This window comes from Anser anser (genome assembly GCF_964211835.1).
Source record: "Anser anser genome assembly, chromosome: 17".
Lineage (NCBI taxonomy): Eukaryota > Metazoa > Chordata > Aves > Anseriformes > Anatidae > Anser > Anser anser.
Window position 1 is genome coordinate 6,013,437 of NC_139738.1, and position 25,893 is coordinate 6,039,329.

Here is a 25,893-nt window from a genome sequence, read left to right on the forward strand (position 1 = left end):
TAATTGCCTGGGATTTTTCACAAGAGTTCCCAGACAAGCCTTGCGTACGTGTCTTTGCTCTTGTTTCTCTAGACCAGCTGGGTGCGGTAATCCGCCATTTCCTTATCTTGCAGCTGTATAATATCAATGTGATTACGCGCAGCGAGCCAGTCCTCAACAATTCCCCCGTTTTTATTTTGAACCAAAAGCTTTTTATAGATTTTTCTATCAATCACCGCAGACACTGCAATAAGCAAGGTACAATAAGCAACAGGGTGAAAATCACATGCAGAGCTACGATTGTAAAGTAGCGTGCCTACTAGAATCTACATCAGTCAACAAGCCACTAAGTGCTAGGAATGTTGCTTTGCAGCGATACTGCTTTTTACTCACGCAGCACAATCACACAATCATGCAAAGAGGCCTCCTGCACTTCTCATTCATACCACAAGACAATATCACTTAAAATAATTTGTGTGCAGCTTCAGGAGGTCCTTGTCTGCTCCCGTGGTGAGCGGCTGAGAGTGGAGACCCCTCCGAGGAAAAAATGCTCGGGGTGCACCTAGGGGCGTCCGTTCCACAGTCGATCCCACAGCCGAGCAGAGCGGCTCCTGGCGCAAGGAAGGATGCTATTATAGTTTGTATAATGACAGCAAAGAGATGCATTGCAATAAGGAGCACGTGTGGCATTGACCCCTTTTTTTCGAGCAATTACACCTTACACATGCTATTACTGTTGCTAGAAAAACCCTACTAGTTAACTGCTCGAGCCTTTTTATTAGGCAACTAAATACTACTCGCGCCGCTATTATAATTAGGACAATTATTAGCAGTAAGCGTAACCCTTCTTTTATCAGACCCAATATCCAACCCCCCATGTTCCCAAACCAATTTGCAAACAGTCTATCAAGCCAATTATCTTGGACCACTATCTTCTTGGTGTGGTCTCTCAGCCATTTCAGCTGCTCGTGGATTGATTCGCCATGGTCCGAGAGATTAAAACAGCACATTCCTTCGAGCTCTTCACACCCGTGGCCCTGTGCCAGCAGTAAAAAATCAATCGCCGCTCTGTTCTGTAACACAGCGTGTCGCAAGCTATCCAGGTCCTGGGCCATTTCTGTGAGTACCTGCGTAGTCACATTTGCTTGTTTTACAGCCCAACAAGCTAGTTTCCCAAGACTAGCCATAGCATGAGCCACAGCCACTCCAGGCACAAGTGCCGCCGAAAAGAACCTTTCAGCAGGACCCCAGAGTTCGACCTGGTCATCGCAGTCACTCCCCAAAGTTTTGAGACTGCGTCTCGTCCGGCGTTTCCATTGTTGAGTAATGTTCCGCAATTCTTGACTATGTAGATCAGGGGCAAACAAGGTCAGGCGTCCTAAATAACATGGCCCACCATGCGAGTTGGCCGGGATTCCCTGCCAGGCTCGATCCCCACAAATCAGGAATATACCGGGTGGTAGGGCCTTGGCGGTGTGCCTTGGCCAGTCACCCCCGCCATCCTGATTCCATGCCCCCATGGTAGCGTTGGCGGTGTCGTTGTGTCCGCAGTAGCCGCCATTGGCCTCGAAGCCCCTTGTGTGTGAGGTCACATTGGTCCATTGAGTCATGTTTTGTTTTCCTTTATTCCACATAAAGCACGTCTGTGTCCAGTTATTGCTGGTGTTCCCTACCGCCACTGATCCCAACAAATCCAATTCTTGGGGATCCCACGGCAAGCTTGTGTTCAGAGCCACTAGCGCCGCTACGACGGCATCGGAGAGATTAGATGATAGATGGAATAACTCCGTACTTGCGGAGTATGGTGCTAACAGTTGTTTCAGTTCGTCCTTGTCCCCTATTGGGACCCCGAACAAACAGGTGCGGAAGGGATCAGTCGCTTTGGCAAGAGACAGGCAGAATTGAGCCAATCGAGTTCCCTTCGGTATATGTAGCGGAGGGAACATGGCTGATACCATAATTTGTATCTCCCCAGTAAAGTCCTTATCAATAAGTCCTGTTAACACTAAAGCCCCATTTAATGTCGCCGATGACCTTCCAATCAGAAGTGCTCCAACAGGCTCATTATTAATTTTTACAGGTCCCATAACGCCTGTTTTCACCGTAACAGGTTTGCTGTCCATTAGAGTCACATTCACTGCGGTTGCCAAATCCAATCCCCAGGCTCCCTCTGGTGGCTGGTTGGAGGTGAAAGGATTCGTCTCGGTTGGAGTCTCCGCAGCTGCCGCCGCTGTTGAGGGAAAAGCCGCTTTTTGTGTCATCGCGGGGCGGCGGTTCCCGCTGGCCCTCCCGTTTCCCTGGGCCTTCCTCCGGCAGACGGTCTCGTTGTGCGAGTTGGACTGGCAATGAGGGCACCACACGTTCGCTGTCCCGCACTGCCTCTTCATACGGCCCACGATACCGCATCGATAGCAACGTAGTGCAGGTCTCCCTGATGAGCGAGGACCTTTCCTACTTTGCAGGGGGGCAAGGGCGGCGAATACCTGCGACTGACTAGCCTGCAGTCCCTGAGTAATACTTTCCCCTACCTTTCGAATAGCGTCAACCAATAGCGCCTGCGAGCCTATCGGTATCCGCGACAATCGATCAAGAGCCTCTTCTATAGTCCAGGTACTGGGCAGCGTATTTAGAACATTTCGAGAGGTTTGATTACAATTTTGAAGGGCGCATTGTTTAAGAATAGGGCCTTTGAGATATTCGGGTAACCCAGCTACCTGTATAGCTGCGGCAACCCTATCAATAAATGTTCCAAACGCTTCGTCTCGCCCTTGCTTGATGGACATATAGGAGGGCATTCCTCCAGGCTCCCTAATTTGGTCCAGTGCTCTCCTAGCTAGCGTCATGGTCGCTTTTGCCTTATCCGGCCCCATTAGGGCCTGGGCCTCCAAGCGATTGTATGCACCGACCCCCAAAAGCTCCTCCAGCGTGACCCCGTATAATGGATCTCCGGGCTGACGCTGCACCGCAACTGCCTCCTGACAAGCTGAATGCCAATGGGCATTAAACAGCAGGATCTGATGCTGCGTCAGTATTAGTTTCATGATATTACGAATGTCGCCGGGGAGCAACACGTTAGTGGACCACAGATAGTCTAACATCTGTTTCGTTGGCTCCCCACGTATTCCTGACTCATTTACCGTGGCACGCAATTGGGTCAGTATTTTCCAGTCCAGATTTGTCATAGTAACAGTTGTCTGGCCCTGGGCGTTGGGCGGAGAGTACACTACGGGGAAGGCGCCTACAAGCTCTGTCGCCGCCCCCACATCGCCTTCACGCAACGCCTCCCCTGCAATCTTCGCCCAAAGTCCTGCCCTCTCCGACCCTCCTGACTCGATCCTCATATCTTCTAAAAATGGATTCTTATTTCTCCCTTCCCCTGTCGCCTCTTCCTCGGGAGTTTCCGGGGGTAGAGGAGGCGCACTGGGTTGTGCTCCCTCCTCCCCTCCCCCGGGGGCCGGGGGTAGAGGAGGCGCACTGGGTTGTGCTCCCTCCTCCCCTCCCCCGGGGGCTTTCATAGTGAATTGCCGGACTGATGGAGGGAGGGGGTACGGATTGGTCTCTTCATCTGCCCTCATCGTTTTGCGCAGCCGCTGTGTCGCAGCGGCTGCCACTTTCTGCTCTACCCGATATATCGTTAAAGCGTTCGTGACGGCCCGCCAAGGCTTTGCCAATTTCTTAGCCGTCTTATTCTCACTAATCATTTCCTCAAACAATATATCACCAAACTTACGCCACTCATCCTCCTCAAACAATGTGTCAGGGTTAACAAAGCAGCCCTTCGCCACCCCATAGGCCACTAACCCCTGTAATTCTTTATGACAATCTATATCTGGCGTCTTACGCTTTTCTAAAAAGCACTTAAGTAAATCAATTGCCGCCTGTTTCTCCATGCTTACTCACGGTGCCGTTGCCCCCGTGCAAAGCGTGTCTTACGCTTTTCTAAAAAGCACTTAAGTAAATTAATTGCCGCTTATTTCTCCATGCTTACTCACGGTGCCGTTGCCCCCGTGGAAAGCTTCCGTTCGCGGCGTTCCGGCGGGACCCGCTATGGGTTCGTCCCGGGCGCTCTTCCCGAGTCGCCTTCTGCTCGCCCCAATCTTATGTTCCGCGGATTCCGGGTTACGTAGTCAGAACCGGCTTTCCCCTTGTACTCCGTCGCCTAATACCGGCTTACTCGTTCAGGGTTCTCGTCCAGCAAGGCCTGTTCGGGCGCCATCTGTTGTCGACGGAGGGAAGACACAAACGCTCAATATGAGTGTTAAGTATGCTTCAGCTTTAATGGATAGCTCAATTGTCTTTTATCGTGTACAGGATAATTAGCTCATACATATTGCAAAAGCCAAGCTCCTTATTGGCAAGCGTCATCTACTGCCCTATCTGTTAGTTCCGCATTCTTCTATCCGCTAGTTCCCATTGCTAATCTAACTATAACTCCCAGGGCAGTATGCCCTCTACTATCATTGTTTCTAATTGCCTGGGATTTTTCACAAGAGTTCCCAGACAAGCCTTGCGTACGTGTCTTTGCTCTTGTTTCTCTAGACCAGCTGGGTGCGGTAATCCGCCATTTCCTTATCTTGCAGCTGTATAATATCAATGTGATTACGCGCAGCGAGCCAGTCCTCAACAAGATACTGGTTGAGAGGGAGTACTTAAGGACAGGTTTTAGAAAGACAGTAACAATCAGGGAACTGGGCTCCTAATCAGTGTATCATAAAAGGCTGAGCTTAAATAGAGAGAAAATATGAACCAAAATATTCTCGTGTTCTTTCAGAGAGAGGTTCCCTGTGCTGTGACTTTTCTGCATGTTTTGAGTTTTCGTTAGAGGACAAGGCAGTGGTGTATCACTTGATTTCACGCCTTATTGTACTCTGCTGATGAAAGCAATGAGAAACAGTAGTGAATATATTCAAAATCTTAAGACTGAGGAAAAGAAAATCCTATAAAAAAAAGCAAATCATAAGACTAAGGAGATCAGAGATTTTTACAGAACAAATCAAATGCTATACTTCAGATTTCCCTGGGTGTACATAGAGGCGACGTTTAAAGCTTTTCTCCTGAAATTCACCAGAGTAAGGTTCTCTTTTTAATAGCAGCTGAAATTCCTGGGCAGTTACGGGATTGGTAGGTCTGTCTGTTGAAGCACGTTCATCAGTGGTATCTGCTTGTAGCAGAGAATCTTTTTATGAAAGATGTAATTGAAAAGCTAGCGTAGCCAGTAGAGAAGAGTCATTATTCGTGAAATCTGAGCTGTCACCTCTTTGCAGTGCCTGCCTTGCCCTTCCAGCAGGCCGCCTTCGGACAACGAATCCCTAAATTTAAGGGATGCTCGCGGCGATTTGAGGACGGAGCGGGCAGGACGCGGGTACCCTGCCGGGCTGCGGCTCCGCAGAGGCTCAGGCTCTTGGCGAGCGGGCTCAGGACCGGGACGCAGGGCTCAGGACCGGGACGCAGGGCTCAGGCCGTGCCTCCTGGCACCCAGATTACGCCCGTGTGCCGCCCCGGTGCTCGGTGGCCGCCCGCAGCATGACCCCGGCGGCGGCTTTGCGGAGCTGTCACAAACGGGGCCGTGACGCCGCCGGCCTGCGGGGGGGGGGGGGGGGGGGGGGGACGGCCGCTGCCGGGCCCCGCCGCGGGCCGGGGAGCCCCGCGGGGCCGCCGCCGGGCCATGGCGCTGCTGCCAGCGCTGCTGCTTCTGCTGCTGCTGCTCCTGCCCCTGGCGGCGCTGGTGCTGGGCACGGTGCTCCTCGCGCTGCCCAGCTACGAGATCCCGCCCGGGGTGAACCAGCCCGCCAAGCTGCGCCTGGTCCTGGCTGTCCTCCTCGGCACGGCGGCCGTGGTGAGTCCCGCGACCGCCCCGCGGAGCGCTGCGGGGGCCCCGGGCGCCCCCTTCCCCGGCCCCGGGAGCCGCGCGCCGCGGGCGGCCCCCCGCCGGCACAACCCGGCCCCCCGCACCCCGAGCCGGCCCTCGGGAGGAGCGTGCGGGGGCTGCGGGGCTGGCGGCGGGCGGAACCGAGCCGGAGCCGAGCTGCTGGGTTGCCCGCTAGCTGCCCGCAGCTGCGGGGGAGGGCGGCTCCTCGGCCGGGGGAAAACCGCAGCCCTTCAGCCGCTCCTGCCGCGGCTGACATTTCTGGTACAAAATCCGGTTAGGGCTGCTTTACTTAATCCCTGGACTCACTTTTACAGCGTTGCATAAACGGCATTAGAGCTCTCCTAAACGCTTCCTCTGGCACTTGCGGCGCCTTTGGATTTTCAAAAAATCTTTAGCTTGCTCCGTTAGCCCCAACGTCCCCCTTTCTGACCACGCAGATCTCGTTTTCCTGCACGGTTTCTTACACCATGCGCATCCTCCCGAAATGCACTTACCGTGCTCCCCAGCTCTCCTGAATCCTACCAGAAGGCAACAAGGCAATGGATAAGGACTCACATTAAGCATTTACAATTATTTAGTAACTAATGAACTCAGTTAATTTTGTTCCCACCTTCTCTTTACTTGTTCACTTAATACATCGGATTTATATTCGAGTTAGTGAGCTCATTGCAAGAGCACTGGGAAAGGATGCTTCCTGATTTTGTTCAGTACGTCTCTTGTGCAAATAAAAAGCAGTAACTAACTTGCACAACACATCTCAGCACTACGGATTTGTAAATCCGCTGAGTTTTATAGTCTAATTCAGCAGTATTAGTTTATGCAATGATGAACTATAAGAGTTTGTGAGGATATTTCTGTATACACCATTTAATTGTTGTTATCAAGTATAAATAAAACAAGAATAAGCACAAAGGTGTGACAGGCAACACTGACAATTAAAATGTATATTCCAAGATGGCCAATTTGGATGCACTATATAAAATTGCTAATATGATACTAGAATGACACTGGATTTGAGTAATAGAAGTAGTTTTTTTTACTCTATGTAGGAAGTGAGAGACTGGGAAAATTGTTTTTCCTGAATTAAAGAGCTTTATTTTTATCAAACAACAGGGGTCAAATTGCTGTGTGTGACGCCTAGATTTTTACATCTGATTCTTCACAAGATGATCTGGAAGATTCCAGTGATTGCTAATATGATATAACGTAGTTCTCCTTGGTAAAACTAATCTAGGTAGTCTTAAAAGAAATACAATTTTTTCACTCTATCCTGAGATCTCTCAATTTCTTAGAACTGGACATTCTTCTCAAGAAAACCAACTGCAGAGTTACATTTCCTCACTGTTTTCCAAGAGTTTATGAAGGCAAAAAAGGGACTAAACAACCTATGAGAACGAACTCTCCTAGCAGTACTTAGAATACAAGAAGCCATTTAGAAAGAGTTTAGGAGATGCTTGCATAGCCATTATCTTCTTAGAGTGGTTCTCATGGTGGTTATTCTAACTTATTACACTGTTACTATTGCATCTTATTATAGAATACTAATGTTTTACGACATTACCACTTCTTGTCTTGTGAGCCTTGTGTTTCTTTAAAATTTTCCTCAAATAGAGTTCAAGGTAAGTATGATACAGATTTTTTATAACTTGGCTAAATCAAGACTTTTTAAGAAGCCTTAATTTCTTTTACCTTTAACAGGGAAGGATTTTGGAGAAGACAGGGCTTTGCAGTCAAATCACTTTTGGCCGATACGTGCGACAAGGACGGAGACTAAGGGTAGACCCAAAGCTCTTTATCCAGGATCTGCAGTTTAACAAAGTACCTGTGAGGGTTTACCAGCCTAAAGCTATATCACATGGGCAAAGGAGAGCTATCATCTTCTTTCATGGAGGAGGCTGGGTATTTGGAAGTCTTGGTAAGATATGTGCTGGAGGGATTATAATAATGTACAAAGAACATACTCATGTTTTCATTAATTTGAAATGAGAGGAGGTTTAAGCAAGTGATTTTGGAGAAAGTCTGAAAACAAATACACACCTTTCTAGAAATGAATATTCCCTTGATGTCTCAAAGATTAGGTCACTAGCAAAATACTAATGAAAATATTTCTTTTCCAGACACCTATGAAAAAGTGTGCCGCTACATATCCAGAGAAAGTGGATCAGTAGTTGTATCTGTTCAGTAAGTGAACCCTACCCAGTTCTATTGTTCAGAGACTATTGTTGCTGTGGTGCCACAGTAGAGCTGCACTGTTTTTGGAGATGTTACATTTTACAGAAAAAAATTCTAAAGAATTCAGGGAAGTATATAAAGAGACAAATAGTGATAGCTGTGATTTCACAGCTCCTAACTGTTCATGCACTGATATACTCAGAAAAGACTCCAATGGGAATATTTGCCACACTAAGAAAATCTAAAAAACGCCAATTTAGAACTTAGGTAAAACAAGTCTTCCTTGTGCTGAACATGAACATATAGTGAGATGTTCCAAACACTTGTAATTTACAGACAAAGAGAATAATCACAGTATATTACTCCCAGTTTTACACATAGAAAGCAGAGGCACAAAATCATTAAATAATCTTGTCAAGAATACACGGGGGGGGGGGGGGGGGTTTCAGCACAACTAAGAAATGAATTACAATGTTTCATTCAGTTTCTTAATTAGGAGACAATCCTACTTTCCTGTGTCTTTGTGATTGAACACACAATTTACAGCTTGTGCACAATCACTAGCTGAGAAATGCCTGCTTAGAAGGTAATGAATATCCTGACCTGAAGGAAAAATACCCCAAAACAATGGAGCTGGAAGGCAGTGTAGGATAGCATTTCCGAATTAATACGAATGACATTTCCTTCTCCTATACTTGTCTCTTTATGTATTAGGTACCGTTTAGCTCCTGAACATAAATACCCTGCTGCGTATGAAGACTGTCTTAATGCTACCATACACTTCATGAGGAACACAGAGCACTATGGGGTGGACCCTGCCCGTATAAGTGTGTGTGGGGACAGCGCAGGGGGCAATCTAGCAGCTGCTGTTAGCCAGACCCTGGCAGGTAGATCAGACCTCCCCAAGCTACGCGCTCAGATCTTGATCTACCCAGGCCTTCAGGCACTGGACTTCAATTTACCATCCTATCAGCAAAATCGGGGAGTCCCTCTCTTATTCCGAGAACGTGCTGCTTTTTTTGCTTTGCAGTACCTAAATGGGGATGCATCACATATGCAAGAGGTCTTGAAGGGCTCTCATATTCCTCCGGATATGAGGATGAAGTACAGGAAGTGGGTGAGTCCAGACAACATCCCTGAAAAATTTAAGGCCAGAGGTGTGAAGCCACTTAGGCCCACTGATTTTGTGGCTGAAGTTTATGAGACAGTGAAAAGATTCTGTGAGCCCAACCTGTGTCCCCTGCTAGCTGAAGATGCTATTGTTCACCAGCTGCCAGAGTCTTTCATCTTGACTTGTGAGTATGATGTGCTGAGGGACGACGGCTTGCTGTACAAGAAGAGACTGGAGGACAATGGAGTTCAAGTGACCTGGTACCACCTTGAGGATGGATTCCATGGAATCATAAGCCTGTATGATTATGGGGGGTTTTCATTTCCATCTGGTAAAAGGGGATTGGACAGCGTTGTTAACTTCCTAAAAGGCTTATAGTAAACATCTTAGATTCCACGAGTCTGTTCATGCCTCAACCTAGAAAAATATCTTTTTAGGATATTTAATATCAGGTGATGGGTAGTCAGTCAAAGGTGGCCATTAACAACGATAAACAAGGCTCATGTGAAGCGCATTCCAGATGTTAGTTGGACCATGGAATATGCAAATGTTATACATGCTTGTACCATGCTGCAAGCTCTTATCTTTAGCTATGTCAATAAATAAGAATATTATTTTGAATGGACACCCTGGTTCATCCTACTCATTTAAAATAAAATGTGTGTATGCATCTGTGCAGAGAGACTGTGTGTAGCGCAGGTGTGTGGTGTGTTGGTGTGAGTAAATCACATATCACAGTGCTCTGATTGTGAGCTCTACTAGAGAAAAAAAAAAAGCTTAACTGAGTTGGTTAGGAGCCACTGTTTCACTCAGTAGGAATTATGATGCAGCCTAGAATGTGGTTAGGTCATTGTGGGGACAGCAAACACAAATGGTTCTAAGGCAAAGCAGTTTCGCACATCACCCATGCTTCTCAGCACCCTGGCACGCAGAGCCCCCTCTGCCCTAGTTTTAGCACTGGACTACTGAGTAATCTTTCATCCACAAAACTGGAAGAACAATTATTCAACAACCAGGGAGGGCAGCACTGGTGAGACAAAAAAATATGATTGCATCAATTAAAGATGGACGGGATTGGTAGAAAATTGAACCAAAATACTCTACTAAAGTTCTCATTGGAAACTGGCTGGAAGAGAGAAAAAGGGTAAGAGCATGAAAGAAGTGTGAGAGCAGGATAGAATGGGTCAAAATCAACTCTCTGCAAACAGTACACAACTGCAGGGGGAGCTGGAGTCCAGGCTCATCTCAGAAGAGTAATAAAAGAAGGTTAAGCATCTTGCTTGGCCTCCATTCATTCATTTTATGATCTGCCATTCTTCTCTCTAAGTCAGGACAGAAGCAATGTCTGAGCACAGTGTATGTGATGTGGTTCACACAAGATACAAAGTTTGCCAATTAAAAATGCTATAGACTGCTATAAAACTTAATAATATATACAACTATATAACAGTCATATATACAACTATACAACAATCATATATACAACTAAATAGTATATAACAGTATTATACAATAGAGGCTTCTTTTGCCCTTCCATAAGTTGATACTTATTACTTGTATCAATGGATCCTTAATAATTTGGATGTTGGTTTCATTTGTGCAAATGAGCATTTTTTGCTAGCAGAGCTGCTCTACAGATTGCATGTCCTACTTAGGAGCTGAACAAAATTTTATCATTACACATTTAGTTTTGTTAAAACACACCAGCTAGGTTCAATATTGGAGCTATCAGGACAAATCCTCCTGACTCCACTAAAATTACTTCCTTTAGATTTCTTCTTTTTTTTTTTTCTTTTTTTTTTTTTTTTTGCCTGACATTTATGAAATCTGATGTGATCTCAGAAGACGAACATAGTTGAAGGGTATAAAAATTATGTAGAAAAAAGAAATCCATGAAGTATTTCACTAGATTATAAATGAGGGTGAAATAAACTGAAAAGTAATGAGAATATTAAGAAAAAGCCTTTGTAACTGAAGAAATAAGCCAGGGAACAGTCTTCCAGAGAAGACAAAACATTTCTTAGTATTTTTCCAACTGGACTTGAGCAAAATGCTAGACAATATATTGCAAAGCCTGGCCTACTGCAGCAGGAAGTTGGGAAAAAGAGAGAAAAATGGGTTAAGTTGTCCTTTTCAGATATTAGTTCACATGGCAGGTGACAGTATTTAACACCAAACCATGAATAATTTTTCAAGGGCTGTCTTGCATCTTATATTTACACCAAGGAATCAGTCCAGAATTTTATAATGGCTGATTACATCTGCTGACTTTACTATCTGAGAAAAAGTACGTGGTGCAGAGTTCCTTTCAAATAAGTGCTTTTAAAATGCATAGATGAAAAAAGTAGCACTGGAACAGAAGTTCTGTAATTACCAGGTTGCATTTGCTATCTCCTGAGTGTTGTATATCTCTCTAGTTTATCAAACCCACTGGGAAACTTGGCGGCAGCACATACAGCACAGACTTCATTTGCTTCCCAGATCACAAACCAGAACAAACACTAAGAAGAACCATGATGAAGAAATATGAGGTAAGTAAAAGGAATTTCAGATGCAGGGTTGTGTGTGCTAACAATCCATACAGCAATGATTTATAACTACTACTTAAGTCACATTTTATATCCTTAAACAAGTATATGTGTAAAAGAAGGCACTGCAGCTCTATGGCCAGTTTACAGGATCCAGAGTGCTCCCTTGTAGACGTGATTAAAGTGGGATGCCTTTCAGAGGCAGAGAGACAGCACATACTTCTTGGTTTTCTCTAATTGTTTCCCAGTGTCTGCCTGGTAGGGAAACCCGTGTCCATGAAGAAAATCAGCATGTGACCAGCCAGGACTGGGGATCATGTCTTCAGGACATTCTGTGGGCTTTAGTAAGAGCTTGCTGGTAAAAGATGATCGGCACAGCCCCAAATCATAGGAATGAACTACATTTAAATGAGTCCCAGAATAACACTTTTCCCATAAGTATCATCTGGTAGAATGTCCTCTAATGTACCTCTCCATCCCCAAACATGCTGATCATTCTCTCCTGACAGACAGCTAGAGAGCATATGAAATGCTAATGCACAATGAAACCTTCCAGCAGCACAAGAAAATCAGCTTCTCAGTTGCAGGCTTAAATGTTCCTGCAAATGTATGATGAATGTCTTGAAATCAGACAAATCAGATCTCAGGGTGTACAGATGTTGTTGTTTAACTGGAAATTTACCTTCCTTTAAAGGCAAATGCCTTTATTTTCAGGGATTAAGTTGTAAGTAAAAGTAACGTAAGTATTTACAAAATTTTGTGGTACCACTGGTAGCACAGTTGGACTCAAAAGCATGCTAAGCCATCTGAATGCTATGCACTGAGACAAATGGCATGGTTTCGTGTGCATCTCCTTGCAGGGCCTGCCAGCACAGCACTTCTTCACACATCACGAGGAACCAAGAAGCCGAAATTTAGTATCAGAGTATGAAGATAAATACAATAGACACAGTTATGACCCTGCGCTGCCTCCCCTCCGCGGCTGGAATGGACGCAAGCTTGCCTGGATTCCTCAGAAACCAGATTTCCCCATTCTTGGTAGCTTTTGGTGTTCTTAATTCAAACAGATGAAATGGTGCAGTGGTGAACGTATAGACTTAGAGCCAGCCCTTCTGTTTTTAAAATCATTCTGAAAATGGATTTTCCAGTGAAGTTTAGCTGCTTTCTTACCCCCTCAGTATCTTATATTTATGATCATTAAAGTGGAAATGTTATCCATGTAACTACACGTAATGACTGCAGGGAAGCAGTGAAGGATAAGCCTTCAACGGAAACATTTCTCTTCCCTATGCAATAATGCCAGACAGCAGCTGAAAACAAGGGGACCTGTGAGGTGTAACTGGTAGGAGAATTCACCAAGTGTTAGTATGTTTCTGAATTTAAGTGATATATACACCTCTGCTAATTTCTTTAATATCTACCAGACAGACTATGAAGAATCAAGACTCTTACATTTGTATCATTATTGCTTTCCTATCAATATCTAACAGTGATTTTCCCCTCCAGCCAGAGGGATGCACAAATACCATCGGAACAGAAAGATTTCAGTCTGTCCTTAATCTGTTGCCAGAATGGTACAAGCATTCCCCGTGCTCCCTGTGGAATAACAACACCAGGACCAAATATATAATTTTATCATTCATAACATTTAACCATTTCTTGTCTCAGAACCACCCACCAACTATGGCCTGCTCGAGCACCTGATGAAAAAATGGCACAAGAAAGAAGCTGGAATGATGGGGAGTGTCTACACCATTTCCTATGAAAAGCCACCAATTTCTCCTTTTGCTAAAACTCATGGCATCTCTTCCAGGCAGGGACGTCATCCCCATAATATTGGTAGAATCCTGGACTATGAAGGGAGTCAGAAATATCTGCAAGCCCTCGGCCAACTAGCGAGAGACAGAAAAGCAAGAGATGCCTCTATGTAAACAGCTTAGTGTGATCTTAAGTACTACTTAATACAGCTTGTTGCTCATATACGTAAGAGTGATCTGTTCTGTGCGGAAGGAATGGGAATTAGGTTACGCAGGCAGAGGGAGGGCTGACTGCTGGTTAGAACAAGCTGCTGGGTTACGTTCTGAGCTGCAGATGTATGGGAATATTTTTTCAACAGAAGATATTAAATCACTGAAAACAAAATTTGTATCTGTCAGACTCTAGTCAATGAATAGCTGCATTAAAAAACAGAGTGGGGCAGAACCTGAAAGGTTTTAAATCTTTTAGTTGCTTTGTCCTTAGTTGTTATTTCATTTTTATACAGCTTGCTATACATTTCTTTACAGAAAAAGGAGAGAAGAAACTTGTATTGTTCCATAACATGCCTGAAACATCCAAAAGTAAAGTAAGCATATGAAATGGCTGAATACCTAAGGACAAGGTGAACCAAGGTTTCTCTGAACGTAGTAAGCAAGCAGACCTCAGCTGCCCTTGGCTTTACATACTGAATAGCACTTAAGGGTAGATAAGCTGCAAACTACATTAGCTGGCCTCATATTACCAAACAGTAAGCCCAGAAAAAATAGCAGTTGGTGGCCTTTACGTTGCTGGATGGGGCACCCCGATACTTAGTGCTGACAGAAGTCCAAATTCTTATTGCACTTAGGTGCAAGTTCTGCATTTAAATCATGCTTGGTCCAGAGAAGATATCTGCAAGGTTCAGCTGCTGCAGGTCTGAGGTTCAGCAATAAACTTGCAGCAAATTAAAGTCTTAGATTAAATATATCTGTTATTAATTCAATGCATATTTATCTCTTCATCAATTTTGCTCAATATTAACAATACTGTAAATATTTTTAGGCACAAGATAAAGCATGTGTGTTACTGGTGGCATGGACGAACCTCTGGCCAGAATGTACATGGAGTTCTACCTCTGCACAGAGATACATTTTAGTCACTGTGATTTTGTTTTGTTTTTTCAAGGTTGAACTGATTTTGAACTGAAGGACGTTGATGATTCAGACGTAAACGTGTTGAGCAACAGTGGCACCTATTGGCAAAGTGATTCTTCACTAACCTTTGCAAGACATTTCTGCCAGAGATGTATGCAGACCTCCAGCTCATTGCATGAATCAGAAAAGTTATTGTTCACTGTTTATGAAGTTCTCTTTTAGAGAAGCAAAATCCCTTAAAATTAGATAAAGTGGCTTGTGGCTTGTTTTTGGCCTCCAAGCCTTAGGGAGACCAAAGACAATTTAAAAAAATTTGAAATCAAAATAGGTGAAAGTAGTCAGTGAACTGCCAACCAAAAAGTAATGTGCTTGAGGTGCTGTGTTATAAAAAACATATTCTCTTGAAAATCTATTTAAAAAATAATCCATAAAGAAAGAATTCCTTACATGGAATGAAAATTGGCAGATATAGAAATTCTTGTATTTGCAAGGGAGTCCATCCAGATCCCTTGTATTGTCAATATCACTACAAAAAAGTGTATTTTTTCTGTTTATTACCCATGTGATAATATTTTTAATGAAAATATAAAACAGGCATCCATCTCAATAGTAAAACAAAGCCCATGTAATATTTGGAATATGGCTGAGACAATTACACAAAGATACTCTTCCATTTCACACAGCTCTATCAGTTTGTTTAAAAGTCTGGTCATCAATCATTCATAAATATTAAATATTTATAGTAAATTAAACATTTATGATTATTACCTACTATGCTTCTAAAACCAAAGCTCGTATATGGAAAGAAATTACTGCTTGTGGTACAGGGAATTACTGAGATGCACAAGTACTATCTATGAAATTTGTATGAAAGCATTCATTCCAAACCTGTAAGCTGACAGGGCAGGGCTCCCCAGGCACAGGTCTAATCTCTTCAACTATTGAGCCATTTACAAGTAAAATGCACAACTACGACACCCAGAGGAATCAAGCAAAGCATGCTAGCTAGCTAAGTGGATGAAATGCATTTTGATAGAGAGCCTCTTAAATATAAAAAATGCACAACTCTATAAGACATGTCAGTTAGGATTAATAATACCCGGTAGCAAAATATCTGCTTTGAACTGTTTAAGGGATTAGCTGTTTTCACTTCAGCAATACTAAATATGCATCATGGATATCTAACTAGCCTTTTGGTGACTCAAGACTCCAAGCCTGCTGAACTCGACAGAAGGAGTCAAGGCTTCTCCATCTCTTGGTCTGAGTTCAGTGAAGGTGGAATCAAACCAGTAGCAAAAGCTGAATGTACATATTGTTATCCTGAATGCATTGCTCAAATAGCCTGCAAGACAAAACTTCAGATAGAACTGATAATAAGGCTTTCCCCCACCCCTTTTTTTTTTCTGATGCAAAATGTAATTGACCTAAACTATTCCAGACAGAACCCCCCAAAACCGTAAGGTTGAGCCACTGCTGAAAGCAATACTGCAAACACAGGACTGCACCGGTAATACCTCATTTAATACTGTCTTGCTGGCCATTCGGATCTATCATAATCCTAGGTTCTGATGCTGTATATCTAGTTTATTGCCAATAGGTAAAGGTAAGCATACACACACATTTTTTTCATGTACCATACCGGGTAAGTGCATTGAAGTAAGAATAGCAGACAACAATGAAGGATACCTACACGTACAGTTAATAGACAGCGATGCCTCCTGTGATCCAAACCATGCCATTTAACCCTACACTTTCAGTTACAACATTGCTGTGATAGGGAGTCCTTCCATAATAAATACTCTTGTTGTGTCTAACACAAATACATTTCACAACCCCCTCAAATCCTCAGAAATTTTAAGGACTTACATTACAGGGACACTGAAACAACAGTCTTTTCGCCTATGCTTTAAGAACAGCAAACAGAAAATGCAGTCAACTAACAGAAACATACAACAGAAGTGCTGGGTTCCACTATGAAGATGTGCACTTTTCAGGAATATGGGATACTAACAATGAAAACAGCATAACCTCACAAAGAAGAGAGATCAGCTGGAAACAGACCTGGTGATAAATATTCTTGGACTTGGAGGCCTCTGAAATACGGATCCAGTCTGGAACTTAATTTCTACCAGACAAGTAGATAGATAATGTTTATTCTAGGACACTCTGAACTGGTAAGGCATAATTCATCTATGTGTGACAAGCACTTTGGGAGTCTTGGGAATCATTATAAAATGCAAAGGATTACCTAATGATCAAGACAATTGCAAAATATCCAACCAGGCATTACCATGAAATATCACTATACCAAATAGTTTTTTCTTCAAATGCAAATTATTTTGCAGATATGTTGGATTCATCCAAGCTTTTCTTGAAAAACATTTTTTTTAGTCTCAGGGCCGTATGGTCACTTGTGACTGGAAAGCAAGAGTGCACCAGTCTCTTCAATTTTGCATAGAGATACAACTGTCTGTTCTGAAAACATTCTAGACAGCCTTGATTGCATGAAATCAACCTCACATTTGAACTTCTGTGACATTAAAGAGACAAGGTGGTAGTTAGAATTGACGCACATCTCTCAAAGCAAGCATATTTCTTGCCTTGAAGGAGACCGATGTCAGCCTAGATGAGCTGCACAAACAAGAAGCTACATTCTTTGGACTGAGAATCTCAGTCAGGGTTGGGATTCAGACAAGGAACAGTGATGCTGGTTGGCAAGTTCTGCAGTAACTGGGGACTGTGGAAGCCAGCTGTGAAGTGAGGGTGGTCACAGAGACAAAATGGCAGGATATCAGGGAGAAGAGAAATAGGTTGTTGACAAGAGGTTGTTCGCATGGTCAGAAGGCCTCTTTCAGAAATTATAAATATTCCTTGGGAGGTGCTTAAAAAGAGCTAAGTCAGTTTTCTGGTAAAACAGCTTCATTGGTCTGAATTTAAGCACTACCTAATGAAGATACAATGCCTGCCAAGTCCTGTCCTCCAAATCCGCACACACCATTGCACTGATTTCCTTGAACAGCACCCTTAAGCATGCATAGCTCCTGGGAGTGGGATTCTGACTTAAACAGCTCCTGCAAGAATGTAAAAAAGCTTTCTTTGACGGCAGTTACTCTAGCCACACGTATCTGGTAAAGCTTGCCTGTATATTTAAACATGTATTTTTCATATTGGTGACAAAAACACTGAATTGTCTGTCATTAGTAATTACTCTTTTCCTTTAAACAACCAACCAAAACCAACCTTGTGTTCTGTTTGTTGAACTGAGATCGTCTCTTCTAAGGCACTACCTTCAAACGATGCCATCGATGTGCTTTTTGCTGTAAGTTTAATCAGTCTAAGCAGATCTCAGTTGCAGTACATTTATGATATTCTTACTGCCATACGGGGTTGTACCATTTCAAGAAAAAAAATTTACTAGCTTTTAAAAAGAATTCGTATTTGGACCTTCTTTTCTAGACTGTGGCTTCCCTCATAGAAATACTGCCCTGTTACTCATCAGAATGAAGAGTGCATAAACTTCCCAAAACGTGACACGTTCTTTGTTGAAAACTCTTATTTAACCCATACTTCATGCTCACATTTCAAAGGAGCTACCTGTCTTCACAGGCAGCTATAATCAGTGAAAGTGCTGCAGTGTGTCATGAACCTGGTCTGTGCTATCTGCTGTCTCCAGTGAAGACATCCTCTTGGTTCTTTTTTTTTTTCCCTTTTTTTTTTTTTTCTTTTGGTCTTTTCCTATCATTTAAAATCTAATCAAGTTAATAAGGCTATTTGTATGGAAATTACTTCACAAAGAACTAAATCTGGGATATTCAAGGACTGCAGGAGAACAGAACTACAGCTTTCTATACGTAACTGTGAAGCAAATCCTAAGTTAGCTGGTGAAGAGAAGAACTCTGTCTTGGAAATAATTTTGTAGTCATAGTGACAGGGGCATTCACTTTGGGTACTGAAGGACCCAAGTTCTATTCAACAATGACCCATAAGGAAATTGTTATATAAGTAATATACTAGTTGTTTTGGGGCAATAATATTTGCTAAGAAAGAAAAAATCTCTAGGCACAGTCATTTTATGGGAATTTGCTCTTTATCATCACTTACTTTTATTCTTTCAGTTGCACCAACCCCTAAGGACGCCAGCCTCATTGTGCAGAACTCAGCTGTAAAAAGACAGCCCCTGGCCCAGAGAGCTCCCAAGCCTAGGACTGCTTAAATACACTGGTAGGATTTTAAAAATACATTGAACAAGCCAGGCCAGTTTTTGAAATAAGCTGCCAGGATTGGCTGCATAAATATGCACTTACCTGCTTCAGTGCTGTCAATATGTAATTTAGGCTGCTGCCTTATGACATATTTTGGGTCTAATTTAAGGAACTGTATATTTGGGCAAGAGGGTCTGGATGCCTGTCAGGTAAATATTGCAAGTTGTAAATTTTCACAGCAGATTTGTCACTAAGTTTAGTCAGCACTATATTTAAAATGAACATTGACCTGATGGTAGTCCTTGTCCTTGACAGTGGTTGGCCTGAGAACTAGTCAAAGATCCCTAGAGGAACGCTGCTGGAATCCCCCTTAAGTTTCAAACAGCTACCTTCTTACAAGGCAGTCCTGATGTCCTTCATATCAGTAGCATCAACCATCAGGAAACTTACAGCCTTGTCCTCCCAGTTCAGCTCAAGGTGGTGACACTCATGCCAGACAGAAAAGTGCCTATGGAGAATGGGTTTAGAGGCCGTGCATTGCCTAAATGTCCTGTGTACCCCAGCCTAGTAGCCAATACAGAGAAAATTTTGCATTTTTAAAAAATGAAAAGAAAGCAAATTTGATTTCCTGAACTGATACAGAAGATCTGGCTTTCCATATGCTGGTTGCTGATACTGTCCAGAGACAGCAATTTAAACTCTTCCTTTTGAGCTATCTGGAGGAATGCTATAAAAACCCACTGGTAGGTACAGGCAAACCTACATTTTTCCTCTGTTCCCTCAAATGCTTTAGCTCTGACAGGGCTTTTTGTTATGTCAGTGTTGTCATTGGACAGCCCGCTTTCCCTCAGAATTCCTGATATTTTGTGTTATCAGTAATTTTAAATATATATTCTGTGCAACCCAAGTATTTGTTTCTGCAAAACAGGCTTAGACATTTCCCACCATGTATATCACTACATACTGCGGGGCCAGTTTTCACTGCTGCTGTTACTTACAAATATTGAGAGCAAATCACTTAATCTGGCCTCTGAAGTGTTTTAGGCTTAAATACAGCAATCCCACTGATGAACATAATCTCAGTAAAATCTCAACCAGGTTGGAGCAGCCCAAGATTTAGTCTGTACACTGAAAATAAGGGCACTGTAGATGTGCAGGGAAGCAGTAGGTGGCAGAATTTGCTCTGTTTTTGTCCCCTCCAAAGCCTGCACTACGGTGCCTTGGGTTCTCTGGCCTCTAACAACTACCTAAGAGGAGCCATCTCTTGGTGCAGTTTTCCCAAATGTTTTGAAATCCCTAGAGATGAAAGGTGCCATTGTTACTATTCTTTATTTCTGTTACAGTAGTAATGAGGTCAAAGCAGGGTAGAAGGTGAACTGTACTTGGTTTTGTATAAACAAGACAGAAAGCAGGTAGTTGTTAAATGGTACACAGCTGATAGACGAGGTAACAAGAGGTCTCTCTCTTTCCTGAATAGTATTTTTGCCTGGAAATAGTTGATGCGCTACGGGGTACTTGAAAGACAGAAAAAGTTAATGCAATCCAGCCTTAAATATCTGTAGTGTTTCAACAGGAACAATTTGCATTGTCACACAAATTCATAGGATTTACATGGTGGCCACTTTTACCTTCCACACTCCATGATTTGAATATATTTGAAGACATGAATATGATCCAGAAGTGTTGCTCCCACAGTTTTCAGGGGGAATTTGGCCCTTTGTCAGTGATTAAATGACAAGGAGGCAAGGTGATTCGCCTGCAGCTAGTCAGTAGGAGAGCTGGAGAAACAACACAGAATTTTGATCCTTATTCCTGTATTTTAACCACTTGACTAAACTTTCTCCCCGACAAAATGTTAGCATATACCAAACTGTTCTGCTTGATTGTTCAGACAGCATTGTCAGCCTGTGTTTACATGATCAGTGTTAGGCACTATTGTTGGTCTGTACCTGTTTCCCTGATTAATGAGTTTTTTCTCTAGCTGGTCATTTCACAGGAATAAAAAAACTTATTTTCTATTTATAAGGGACGTTTGCAAAGCCACATCAGTCAGCAGCACAGAAATCTCACAATCAGCAAACTGCTACAGGCAAAAATATGCTCCAGTTAATGTTAAATGAGAAATGTGCTAATTTCTCCCCTTATTTCAGAGCTGCTAATGAGGGAAAATCAAAATAGCATTTTCCAGTGAACTGGTGACAGATCTAAGGTGTTAAAAGTTTAAATCTTAACACAGAGAAAGCACTCTCGAGCCCTCAAATACCAACCCTGTTAATGGGAAAATGTCAAAAATGCCTGTGAGGTTTGAGATGGCCTTTTTAAAATCTGAACACTGGCACCAAAGCCCAAAAATAATGGGCCAGCTTGTTGCCAAGTTAAGAATACATTTATTTATTTATTTATTTATTATTTTAAATGAATATAGCTTTCACTTACTTCATTTTAAAGGCCTATTTTAAGGAGACCCACTATGGCCAATTATTTTCTTCATTTTAGAATTGTACAACAACAGTTATTTCCTTATTTTATGTATCTCAAGGAATTCCTATGTCAGGAGTACCACAAATTGCCTATATACAATAAATATCGACATGTAGATTTACCATAATATCAGACACTGTATGACTAAGTTGAAATACCTAAGCATAAATTTGCTGTGAAACCAGCATTTATCATTGTAGGTCCATAAACTCTGCTGGAAATGACATCGTAATATGTATATCACAGCAGGGACCCTGACTGTATCTCCAGGGAGGAATTAGGAATTCTACAGCATGAGATACATTATATACAATATATTCCAAAGTAAATTGAAAACAGTGAAAAGACTCTCAACATATGGTCAGGTTGTTAATATTCAGTTCTTAGAACTGCAAGCATTGAGATTACACATAATTCTATTTCTAGACTGTGATGATTCACAAGAAATCCCCCCTTTGTTATATCAACTCGTACTTCAATGTTTTGGGGGAGATTCTTCCTCCTACGTCCCTCTTTTTTTTTTTTTTTTAGAATAGATTAAATCACACCCTATATGATTAGCCAGTCAGCCTTGAAACTGAGAATTCTTGTTATTAGATTATGGTGGCAGATAGCTGAGTAGCACCACCAATTGTTTTTAATTTGGTTCCAGAGGAAGAGTCACACTGTAGAAGCTGAATACCCCCTGCATCTTCCTCTTCTCGTCATGTTGGGACTTTCCATAAATGATTACAAAATGTTTTAGCACGAGATACTGACTGCGGTCCATCTGTGTTTAATTACACAAGTAAGCATGTACTGGCATTGCTGTAGACATGGGTGGGTCTACAAGCAAGTCACTGATGTGAGTTCGTTATTAGGAATGCAGCAACTTTTAAGTAGCAAACCTGGGTACTTGGGGCAGTTTAGCTACAGTGCATGGAACTCAGCTTTTTGGTGGGTTTTGCAGCTTGTGCCACGTTTTGCAGCTGTGATTAGACAATTTCTTTGCACCTAAGGTAGTCAACACTGCAGTCAGAAAAGCAGTATCTCTTTGGTCAGCACAAGCAGTAATAGCAATCTTCCTCCCAGCCTGAATACAGCCATATAGCACTGCCCTTTGCAGCATCAGTACTCCTCCTCTCCAAAACCTTTTAGGTAAAATTCTGGGCCCACTGAGGTCAGAGGTAAAAGTTGCATTTATCCAACTACCTGCTAGAAATGCAAAAGGGCCCCCAGTTTGTTATGACATCCCTTTTCACAGGTAGGGAACGGCAATAACCAGATCCGTTCACTTGCACCAAAGCTTTTGCCATCACAAATTTGATTTCAGAGACAATTGCCTTCAGGCCTTACAGCTGAGGGCAAAACATGTTTGAAGGGGTTATTTCAACACTTGGCCTCTCCATGGCACAGCATGCCACCAGGGAAACAAAACCCAGGAACCTGTGTTTTTAAGAAACAGCCTATAAAAATGATAGCTGTTGATGCTATGCACCTAACCTCAGACATTTGGGCTGTCAGCCTGAACTCTGACCGGCTGTGGCCTCCTGCATCTGGAAGCCATGTTCCTTCATCAGCTAAATATGTTCAGATTGCAACAGGGGCAGAATAAAAAGTCAAACTGCAAGCCTCTGCTTGCTGAACTAAGGGATCAATTCCCTAATTCAGCTGGGAAAAGTAATCAAAGGAGACTGGAATAGCCACATTCCACCCCGCAGACAAACAAGATTGTATTGGCTATGTATCCCAAAATAAATATCATGTGAATGCTCTACTCGGCCAAGAAAACAGAGACAACTAAGAATGAGTCTCTTTTGTATCCTGATATATTGACATATTTTGTTCTAGCTTTTACATGTGCTAAGAAATGGAAATTACAGGTGTTTGGGGTTTTTTGGAGGAAAAATATACTCCTTTGCTGTTCTGTAAAGTTGTAGGAACTCCAAGTATTTCTACTTTAGGGGCTTTTACACTTTGTATCCATACGTACAGAAATGAGGTGTATGTATTTCAGTAGTATTTCATCACTTAAGCAGTTCCTCAGTTGGATACCCGAGTTTGCCACACATCAAATTTTACCTGCCAGGACAAATAGGTTTGCCTCAGCAAAGGCAGACAAGGCTAATGAAGTAGCTGCTTCACTAATTTGTGCCAAGAAATTGTTAAAATTCCTAATTCTAGAGCACATATTCATTAAAAGCTTGCTTAGAACAAAACTTATTTGCCTCAGTATCTCCGAGCTACCACAAATCCAAATCAGGGACAGTTATTGCTTTTTAAATCTATTTTTTTGGGGGTAATTTGTCATCCTAATCAGATCCATACGCATGCTGAGCTCTTTACCGCATCACTTTGGCTACAAGATAGCATAAAAAAATGCTTCATAACACTGCAAAGATGTAGCAGAGACCAACATTTCAATATGTAGGGGGTAGAATGTGCTTGAACTGAAGTTTAACAGGAATGCTAAGGCTTCCCAGTACTCTTACCTTTATGTAAAAGACAATACACAGGCTCTAATTAAGGGAAGCAATCAGAACATTGCTTCTGAATACAGTAATCACAACTCGATGGTATTGTAATTAATAAGAGCAACAAAACCAATTAGAGACTTACCCGGGCTATCACAACTGAAAAACTGTAACAACAAAGCCTAGAAAAAGTAATAATCATATTTATTAATTAGATAATGGAATAAAAACCTATGTCAATATGAAACTACCTTGATGTCCACTGGAGAGAGAAAAATTCTGCTGCAAAGCTGAGCCATTTAATTCCTGCTCTTTTATATTCTGCTGATTGTGATATTGCACAAATAAGTTTAAAAGGAAGGTGTTTGGGGCAGGGACAATTTCTCTCCATGTATTAACACACCCTTGGACACTCACGATAATTCAGCAGGTGGGTTACTGATGATTTTTTATTTTGCAAGTATGTTTCTTTTACTGACAATGTCCATGCTTTCTCAATCCATAAATTCCCTGTTTCTCTTCCCACTTATGCTTTTGTCATAATTTTATTTTTATGAATCTTGCTCTCCTTTTAACTTGGGCACTATGCAGATGGAGGAGACCCTGATCTTTGGAATGGGGAGGCAGTTCTGGAGACACAGAACAACAGAAATCTCCTAAATGAGGGAAATGTCAGAGGGGAAGGACAGCTACAGGCTAATGATCTCTTTTGAGTGAATCTGTAGCAAACACGTTTTACCAAGGCATGAAAGGAAAAAAAAAAAAGCCATAGATTTTTTTATGATAATTTTCTCCTTTAATTTTAGAGAAACATAATGCTTGGCTGGATATATTTAGCTAAATGTTTTGTGAATTGGGAGTCTCCCAAGCTTTTTTATTTAAAGAGCTCTTGATATTCTTTTCCAGTAAGTCAGCATTACTGCAGTAAACACGGAGCCTTTCATAACCTTGCTATGTGTGATCCCTTCTGAAAGTCACTCCGCAATCAAATGTACTGGGATTTCATAATAGTAATTTGCCACACTGTCAGAAATAGGCTTATCATGCTGCTGTCATTGGTATCATGTGAACATCACTCAGTATGCTGTGCCCTTCAAATGAAAGCCAGTGCTCTGAGCCAGTGGCAGAGAGAGAAAGAGGAGAAAAAAAGAATAAGAGAACATTAACTCTTTAAAGTCAAGTATAGCCTCAGCCTGAAGGAAGAAAATGCAAAGCTACCGTATATGGTGTGAGACCCTGTTTAAACATCAGTAATATTTACTGAATATTCACTGGGTAAGAAAGTTGTGTTTTTTTCCAGTTCACTTGAAATGTCTCTGAAAAATCTGTTCCTGTTGTCTCTCATTATGTGGAGTGTGGCATCTACTAATTTCCAATGCCCACAAGCTGTTAGCTGATCTTGACTAGTTGTTCAAGTTTTTAAAATGTATTTCCATCCCTTTCCTCTTCTGCTTTTTTGCAAACATTTTCCTGAGTAGTTTCCTAAATAAATCTGTGAAAAGTCTCAGAGATTTGGGATTCACAGGGCTTTGAAGTAGCAATAGGTATCATCTTTTAAAAATGATTATTTCCTGCACTCACACAGCTGCAAAAGTGCTTTTCCCAAAATTCTTTCTCCTAGAAAAGTCACACACTTTGTGAACTCCTCAGTCATTTCCCTAGTTTGTAAAGGTTCTGTCAACGAATCAGGGAGAAAAGAACTATCATGTAGCTTAGACTGACCAAGCCAGCTTGAATGATAGAAACTTGAATGGATTTTTACAAACACAAGTCACTGACAGATGTGGGTGCTTTTAAAGACTATTCAGAAGCCCATTTTTCATGAATAAGTAGAGAAAAAATATTAGCCTGGTCAATTCTATAAGTTCTAGCAACAAGCAAAACCTACAGCTTTCATACTGCAAGGTTGTTTGGGCAATGGATTAGATGCATGTGCCTGAAGAGGATATACCTTGGTGGATAAAGCTTTAATCTTCATAGCTGGTGAGGATATTTCTGAACAGCATGGGAAGGAAAAGAAAGAAGAGGAAGAACTCAGTAAACCAACAAAATCCCGAACGTAATATTTGTAATGGCTATAGTGTCGCAGGTTACACACCTCCCCCCCCCCCCTTTATTATTTTGTTCCACAGAAATTTAAATTATACAAAAGATCTGGTCTTCAGGTAAAGAGCTAAAGCTACATGTAAGATTTAGCATTTTCAAAC

The 25,893-nt window shown here is 42.3% G+C and overlaps 2 protein-coding genes across 2 annotated transcripts; both read left to right on the forward strand.

Annotated features, from left to right (window-relative positions):
- The first annotated feature begins 5,582 nt into the window (after positions 1-5,582).
- Positions 5,583-9,756, forward strand: LOC310883132 (arylacetamide deacetylase-like 4). Its single transcript, XM_083803008.1, has 4 exons — positions 5,583-5,815; positions 7,547-7,763; positions 7,966-8,029; positions 8,735-9,756. The coding sequence occupies exons 1-4, from the start codon at positions 5,645-5,647 to the stop codon at positions 9,507-9,509; spliced, it is 1,227 nt and encodes a 408-aa protein (XP_083659134.1). The 5' UTR covers positions 5,583-5,644; the 3' UTR covers positions 9,510-9,756.
- Positions 9,757-10,472: 716 nt separating this feature from the next.
- Positions 10,473-25,893, forward strand: CFAP107 (cilia and flagella associated protein 107; the record flags this gene model as incomplete). The annotated part of the gene is made up of 4 exons (XM_083802432.1): positions 10,473-10,487; positions 11,549-11,662; positions 12,520-12,697; positions 13,328-25,893. The coding sequence occupies 4 exons, from the start codon at positions 10,473-10,475 to the stop codon at positions 13,588-13,590; spliced, it is 570 nt and encodes a 189-aa protein (XP_083658558.1). The 3' UTR covers positions 13,591-25,893.

Coding starts and splice junctions, on each gene's coding strand:
- LOC310883132 (XM_083803008.1), top strand. CDS start 5,645: ATGGCGCTGCTGCCAGCGCTGCTGCTTCTGCTGCTGCTGCTCCTGCCC. Junction 5,816..7,546: donor TCCTCGGCACGGCGGCCGTG/GTGAGTCCCGCG, acceptor TACCTTTAACAG/GGAAGGATTTTGGAGAAGAC. Junction 7,764..7,965: donor CTGGGTATTTGGAAGTCTTG/GTAAGATATGTG, acceptor TTTCTTTTCCAG/ACACCTATGAAAAAGTGTGC.